This window comes from Enhydra lutris, unplaced genomic scaffold, assembly GCF_002288905.1.
Source record: "Enhydra lutris kenyoni isolate GAN:26980312 unplaced genomic scaffold, ASM228890v2 scaffoldscaffold5, whole genome shotgun sequence".
NCBI lineage: Eukaryota > Metazoa > Chordata > Mammalia > Carnivora > Mustelidae > Enhydra > Enhydra lutris.
In genome coordinates this window covers 54,317,448-54,325,859 of record NW_019154089.1, presented here as the reverse complement: position 1 = coordinate 54,325,859, position 8,412 = coordinate 54,317,448, and the positions used below count along the sequence as shown (strand labels likewise).

General features: G+C 39.7%; 1 protein-coding gene across 4 annotated transcripts in view; it reads right to left on the bottom strand.

The window, feature by feature from the left end:
• Positions 1–919: 919 nt before the first annotated feature.
• The window catches only part of LOC111140887 (drosha ribonuclease III), a 119,503-nt gene continuing 112,010 nt past the window's right edge, over positions 920–8,412 (bottom strand). For 3 of the 4 annotated variants that reach the window (XM_022493136.1, XM_022493133.1, XM_022493135.1), the window contains 3 exons: positions 6,201–6,293; positions 5,352–5,398; positions 920–1,974 (listed from right to left, as the gene is read on the bottom strand). In XM_022493136.1, coding sequence (XP_022348844.1) covers positions 1,844–1,974; positions 5,352–5,398; positions 6,201–6,293 — 271 coding nt within the window. In that variant the 3' untranslated portion in view covers positions 920–1,843. The remainder of the gene's footprint in view (positions 1,975–5,351; positions 5,399–6,200; positions 6,294–8,412) is intronic. The other variant, XM_022493134.1, reaches the window with a different exon arrangement.

Below are 8,412 nucleotides of genomic sequence, written 5' to 3'. Positions count from 1 at the left end.
GCAGGGAGGAGGAACACCAGGACAAACTTTTGGTACAGGTACTTTCTTACATTTCATAATTAACAAATTAAGAAACCCTAGAGAGGTCTTCTCTCACTCCTCTCCATAATATATGTGTACACATGTGTGCAGCATTATTTAACAGCAAAAAATTGCTTACAACCTATACATCTTTCAGTAGTCAACAAATCACAGTGCACCCGTAACTGGTACTTAAGATATGCATTAATATGCAGCCATCAATGTAAATGTCAATATGAATTCAACACTGAGAGATATGCATGATGTACTAGTTAATAAAAAAGAAAGGATAAGGAAACCATATGTACGCTATCTAATTGTTAAGGCACACTTGAGTGCATGTGTGTACATGTGTCCATACACAGAAGGTCTGACAATATACAAAAGCTCCGGGTGATGGAGTCATGGGTGGTTTATTTTTCTGCCTATGCTTTCTACTTTCTCCACCGTATTTCCAAAGTAGCATGTTTCTTTCTCCTGCTAATAAAAGTAATATGTTCCCCCCAATTTTCCGTCTTGCATAGGTATCATTTAATAGTCACATACGTAAGAGACTTTCCAAATACCTGAAAGGCTCATTCCGTCTCCTGCTTCATATCTTAACTCAAACGATACCCTTTCGGGGGATCTCTCGAACTACCTGACGACCGAAAACCACACCCTCCCCACCTCCCTGCTCTATTTTCGGCCGTCATCTACACCACCATGCGCCGTATGTTTTACTTCCCTGTCTACTGAGTGCATTTCTCTATTAGCACATTAGCTCTCTGAGGACAGGAGGGGGTTTCATTTTGTTCACTGCTGGAGCCCCAGGGCCTAGAACAATGCCCAATACACAGAAGGTACTCATACTATGTATTTGCTAAAATAATGAATGAAAACACATTTGTTTTAAAAAAAAAAGAGGTTTTGCCTTTATTAATAAGAAACAAGTGATATTCAGCTTAAAATAACATTTTTTAAAATGTCATATCTTTTAATGTATTGTTAGCCCTTTATCGCAGGGACCACTTCAAGCTGATGAAAGCTGTGAAGACTTCTCGTCTTGCTCCCCGCCCGCTCCCAACCTTCCCCTCCCATCCCCACACGCATAAAATCCAGCACAATTTCAGGAGGTTCTGAGACTTCCTTTAGGTCTCTCTATAAACTTCTTAAAGTGTCCACGGACCCCAGGGTTAGAGTATCTGATTTAAAGTGTCACCTGGCTTAGAATCATGATTTCTTCCCCTATTCTAATGATACAAAGAATATTTGTGACTCAAATGTGTCCTTCCCCACTCCCACTAGCCAGCTAAACATTAAAGGGATCCCTTCTTCAAAGGACTCACTGCTGAGCAAGGGCTAAGTTCAGCGTTTGCAGTTGAGAAGACGATAAACATCCAGATGAAAGCTGAAAAATCTAGTTAATAATCCAGAGATTTCCGAAAGTACAGTTGTTAACAGAGTGTTGCTCAAGTATCTGGTGAGGTGGATTTTTCACTTGTCAGCTGAAGTCTTGTGTCACAATCTCAGATGGAGAGAGAAAAACAGGATCTATTCCACATAGAAGATGCTTTTTGAATTTTATTGTTTAAAGAACAAAATAGAAGGGAATATGCACACCCACCAAAGTGAAGTTTTCCATTAAATAGAAGAGAAATCAAATACTTTGCAACAAAGACCAGCATATTAGATCAGTAAAACGACAACAGCGATTTGACTTTGTGTTTTATTTCAACGGGCACCCTTCGTTCATTGTCTGTAGGAAAACTAGGCTAGATCTCGATGGGCAACAGTCACAGTTATTAAGCAAGGAAATACGCCACCACTTCCGTGCCCTCCTTTATTTCTTTATGTCTTCAGTCTCATCTGGCTCTTTCTCTTGATGCTCTCTTTCCCACCTCATTTCTTTTAACTCTTGTCTGTACTTCCGTTCAATGAACCGCTTCTGATGGGCCATCTGGGGAAAGTTATCTGACACGAGGAGATACATTTTATACTCAATAAAGGGTAGCCTCTGGTGCAAAGAACGCAGACTACACACACACACACACACACACACACACACACACACACACACATTCACGAGAAACAGAGCTGTACGTTCCTAGGCAAGAGGCAAACAACTGCTCGGTCTCTTCCCTCGGCTTCTGTCATTCAAAACCCACTGGCACCTGCACCCTGACGCTAGACTGCGATACCTGATGTGACCTTGAGTATAAAAGGCACCAAAACATATAGGAATGTTAAGACAGATGCATGGTTTCAGGATGGTTCCAGGTAGGCAGGTGTTTTAACACGGTTCTCCTAGTAAAACGTGATTGTCAGGGAGAGATTACACAATGTAGTCAAGTGGACGTGTGTACTTTTGCAAAGTTCAAACCAAAAGCTCCAAACAAATAATGGTATTATCACCCTGTTAGTTACCAAGAATTAAAATTCCTGAAAAGAGGAAAAAGGTCTGATGGACAGAAGGCATTAAGTCATTATTTCTGATCATCCTATTTTTATAGTTTACCATGGGATACCCAATGCTTCGTCAGCAATTTTATTTGGTTAAAGGAAACGTATCACTCAATGGTATATATTTATAGCTTGAGCTATATTTCAGTTGATATTTGACCCTGTGCAGGAATGCTAGACACAGTGAAAATCTTGGTTAAGATCTAAAAATTGTTATGACTCTGTTGTCATTTGTGGCATATAACAAGTACAGAGACAGAGTAAGAAACCAAGGATGGAACGATAATAAAAGTCACTTTATACACTTAGTCAATGAATACATACTTCAACAGCAAACCTCATGAAGGGAGGCATCCATGAAGGGTGAAGGAGAGCCACCCAAGTTACCTAGTAACACGAAAGGAAAAGACACTCTTCTCCCTAACCAGGTAAGGGGTTGTTATATTCAAGAGTTCCTGCTTTGTATTTAAAAACAGGAAGATTCAGAGATGTGAGAGAGCATGGCATGTTTGGGGAAGAGCACGTTTGTTTTTTGTTAAGAATGAAACATAATAAAAGTGGATATAAATATATAGCAAATTCCTAAATTACTCCCCCTTCTTATGTAGTGTCCCATCCTCCCCCCCCCCCAGGTGAGAGAAGGGACAGGAACAGGGTGGTAGGAAAAGCATCTGAGGTGGGGGGTGAATCAGTAAAGACCCTGTATATCTGAGTCACTGACTGATTATAAACAGAAGAGATACATAGTGACATCTGTATTTTAGAAATGAAACAGGAACAAAATCCTATTCCCTAAATGACAGCAAGTTGACCTTATGTATTGTATAAAACACAAGTTCCAAGTATTCTAAGTACTTTTTAAAAAATAAATCAAAATCCAAAAACGTTAGCTGTAAAGTAAGTTTCTACAAAATGAACCCTACTTCCTCAGTAAATTATATTGTAAAACCTAGTTGGCATTAAAAAAAAAACCCACTCAGATCTGACCACTGATAAACTTATTCTTTAGTACGTATCCTCATAGTTTTCTATGAAGTTATGCTACACACATACATACACAGTGTAAATGTGTATATATTACATGGACATTTGAATATTTAATCATTCGTGCACCCACCCTCACTTTGGGAGACAACAGCACAGGCACCTCTTTATAGGTACTTTTAAAAACATTCTAGTGTACGTATTTCCCTGTACCACTAGTCTTCAAAAACACTGCTATAATGATTGCAACATATTACAGCATTTGGATAAAGCAAGAATTGGTCAACCACTGCCCACACCTATCTTTGTACGCACGCCTTCCTGGAACACAGACACAACCACATCTGCATACTATTCATTCCTGCCCACTACAATGGCAGATTCGAGTAACCGTGACAGACCGTGTGGCTTGCAAAGCTTAACATATTTACTATCTGGTCCTTTACAGAAAACATTTGCCAACCCCTGGGCTATAGTATCATTTATTTAAGCATTTCCCTACTGTTAATCATGCAGTTTGATTTACTTATGTGTTTTCTGGCTATTATATATCAAGCTGTCACTATTATCGTGGCACGTGAACTTGAGCTCATAACTCCAGTCGTTTCCCTAAGTTTGGTTCCTAGAAATGAAGTCTCCGGATCAAAGAGTATGGACTTCTTTAAGGACCGGATACAGGCAAACTGCCTTCCAGCAGCTCAAACGATTCACTCTTGCCACTAGGTATGTGGAGGTCAGTCTCCGAACAGGCCCTCTTTCCAGGACTGTTTTATCGTTAAAAAACAAACAAACAAGCTTTGGATCCAAAGAGAACCTTCAGTAATTTTACAGGTAGAAAATGGAATCTCACTTTTATTTCAGTATGTGATTGTGCATTTGTAAATAATGAGTGAAAAAATTCCCTAACAGAGCTAACTTAAAACTTTCAGTGAATATTCCATGGCCACGGGAACCTAGAAATACTAGCTACCGCCCCCAACTTGTCCTCCCTCCCCCCACCCCAGGAAGCTACCGTCTGCTGCTTTCCACTTGGCTCCTGCCCTCTTGCCTTCCCTGGAATCTCCCACAGCTGAGCATCCTGGGCCTCCTGACTTTTAGCTTCCCACGCTTTGCTCTGTCCCACGTTTGGCTGGTACTTGGAGCGTAATGGAACTGCACTGCGATGTTTTGCTCACAGACTCTGCTGCACAGCACAGCCCATCTCAGAAGAAAAATTCTTTGCTAAGCCTTCAACTTACAAGAGACTATGCAGTTCCCTACATGGCTAATTATGTAATTGAAGTGTTTTCCACCCAACCATCCTGCTCTTGGGAATCTATCCCACAGAACCAAAAGGACCAACATATAGACATTTACTGTCAACAGCAATTAAAAAATAACAAAAACAAAAACAGAAAGAATGTCCACCAAAACTAAAAAAGCTGAATAGAATACGGCAAATCCACAGCATGAAATACTATGCAGCCATTAAGAATGAATGAATTGCCCCCCGCCCCGCATGATATATTGTTGAACAACAACAGAAAAATGCCGTAAATATCTCATGCTCATGAAACAACAGCCAGAAACCAAAAAGAAAAAACCTTCACTTATGTAAGATTTTAGAAGTATAGAGAAACATATAGAAGAAGATACACTGGGTTCTTCACATGGGCTACCTGAGCTGAGTGGGACTCCAAGCAAGAAAGGAAAATGAAAATCAAAAAGCATTCAGGAATACTTTTCAAAAAAATTATTAGCCCATTTTATACATATCTTATATTCTACTACACTCTAGGTAGTGAGTAATTATGAAGAAAAAAAGATCACCTTTTATCAGTACTTACCATTTTTGTATTTCCCCATTTTCTTTCCATAAAACAACCATTATGAACATATAATTATAGAAAAAGGGATAGGCTTACATTTCTCCAGTGCATCCATTGCTGCTCCCATTTCCGCTTGCTGAATACTATTAAATAAAATAAAGGTGCAGTTTAAAGATTTTTTTTTCACCAGCACAAGATGTGGCCACACATTATTCAGGTAGATTTTCATGTCTGGTGCATAAAATTTATCTGATTACTTCTGTCACATACTGAATCGCACAAGTTAGGAATGTACACAAGGCCGTGCAGAAACATCATTTATTTGCACAAAGACTATTTATGTTATTTGTTCCACATTTTTAATGGTATAATAAAATGCCTTCCATTATATTATGTCTGAAGTATTTCTTACTTAAGTTTGAACATCTTTAGTGTAAAGTTGAAAGAAGAGTAAAAAAAAAAATGCACATATAGACAGACTTCCAATCACTTCTCAGTTTAAGATATAAATTAGAGGGTTCAAAGAAATAGGCTAAAATGCCTATTTCTTTTTACCTGAGAGAGGATGTTAGTTAGAATTTCCAACAAAGCTCAAGTGAGTGGCAGTAAGAAATCAAATGTCTAGTGGCTGTGTCACGCACGTGTCCTATAAAATGCTTGCAGCCACGCTCAGTACCCTGTTGGGTAACTGACACTGGACAGCCCTTACCTGCGTACCAGGTAATGTGGTTTTCTCAAGGTAGCCAAAGCCCCTTATACAAAGGCATTCCCACTGTCCAAGGCAAGGTGGGGACATTAATCCTAGAATTTACTTTGCTACCACCCTTGAACATCCTGCACTCTGAGTTTAAAAAGACAGACTACACAATTTGGAAATACCAAGCAGGGACTTCTCGGACACACAGGATGTTCATTCAAAGAAATTAAAAGGCTCTCTTCTCATACCTTGGTCCTTTCCCACATCCTATTCTTTCTCCCTTGAAATACACTGCCACTGTGTAGGTTCTAGCATGGGAGGGTCCTACTGTCTGCAGAGTCCTGAAAGGAAAAAAAGGAACATTAATTATGGTAAGGTGTTATCTCATTCTCATTGCTAACATTTAACTCTAAGAAAAGCTATGTACTTATCACTTAAGACAGAAAAAGGTAAAAATAACAAGAAAATTAAAAGAGTAAGTTTATTTGCTATGCTGACAAATCTATAGAGAGCTTTTAAAGTAGGAAATTTAAAAAATTCTACACTGGATTTTTATATATCTTTTCCCATTCCCAAAGCATTATAAATAGCATCTGAAGGCTAGCAGTGAAGTGTAAAATGTCTTAAACAATTTCAAAGTGTCTGTATTCCAAGTATCCTAAGACTAACAAACTTTCAGCAGTGGAAAGTTAACCATTTCAGTCTGTTCATTGTTCTTCAGTGCTAATCACAACCAAAAATGATAACTATTTGGGGCAATACATCTCAAGCCACATCTGAATGGTTTCACCCCTCATGAATTCTTTCCAATGCCTAGCATCTTATCTAAAAGATCAGAAAATGTATTTAATTTCTGAAACATCTGAGATCATTGCAAAGGTCCGCTAGAACTCTGAGTACACAACACAACTGCCAAAAAACAAAACTCCAGGTAGTCTGGATTTTAATGACATGGTGCAGATTTCTAATGCAGTAAAACTGATAACTTTATGGAAAGGGAAATTAAAAGTAGCCAACAAAGATAATGGAACACACACAGTAATCTTGGAAAAAAAAATGCAAAACAACCCTATCATCTTGATAAAAAAGAACAAGCTCATCGTGTACTTGCATCTGGGGGATCTATGAAAAGGGAGCAGAGTCATTTCCTTTGTGTTTTGTACACTCCGTGGGATGAAAGCACACAATGGCCACTCTAAGATAGCACTTATGACCGTAAGCACGCCTGTGCTATGAGAAGTTTATTGTCCTCATTTTATTTATTGGACCTTAATTATCACTTTGATGAGGAAATACTTTGAGCCTTTCATGTAATACAGTTCCGATGGTCATTATGCTTATTAGGTACATATTAAAGCCCTATTTCTAAACATTTGGGGATTTCTCCCAATAAGTAAAGGAAACATTGTTTTGCAGTGACAGCTTCTTGGGACAATTTATAGTAGCTTGCTGTGGGGCGACTCAAACTTCTCTTGGCCTCAGTTCCTTTAGCAAAAAAGCCTATAACGTGTTGGGACTATTAAACAAACACATAAAAAAGGATTTAAAATTCCCAGCTACCACTCTGATGTTTTTCCTTTCGAAGTTTGAGAAAGTCCACAGAGAAGGGCTTTTCTTCCATATGGAACACTGGCACAAATGTGTGTGCGTGCCACCACGTGTGTGCAGACGGGGGTAAACCAGCATTCAAATCGGATTTTTAAACATCCTTAAAAACACATACCCAGATAATACTTTGGGAGGCAATCTACCCATTTTGATAATCCTTTCCTTTTGTAACTCCTCTTTGAAAACACCTTCTGAAGCAACAAAGGAGGGTCTCAAGATAATTACTCCACCTCAGAGTCAAATCTCCTGTTTTCATCAAAACTGGTATTACGTGCGCAGTGACCCGCATTCTTCTTGCACGACTTTTGGCTACCACTCAGAGGATAACAATTTGTCACTAAAGATACTCAAAAGCACACCGCAGTTTCTGACACACATTCTGAGAAGAAACACTCCAAATCTGTGACTAACAAAGAGCCAGTGGAGAGCCGCCTGCTGCCTGCAGTGGCTGCCTGACAGGGCGCGGAGCTGTCAGGCAACAGGGACAGAGGCCAGCAGGCTTCGGGGCGCAGTGGAGAGGGATGCCCAAATACTGTCACAAACAGCCACAATCTTCTAACCTAGATGCACAGCCCAGCGGAGATTACGAGAAATGAGACAAACATAAAAAGCGCAGATAATCAAAGGCGACCCACGTACTTAGAAGAAGTGGCTGCCTGACAGGGCGCGGAGCTGTCAGGCAACAGGGACAGAGGCCAGCAGGCTTCGGGGCGCAGTGGAGAGGGATGCCCAAATACTGTCACAAACAGCCACAATCTTCTAACCTAGATGCACAGCCCAGCGGAGATTACGAGAAATGAGACAAACATAAAAAGCGCAGATAATCAAAGGCGACCCACGTACTTAGAAGAA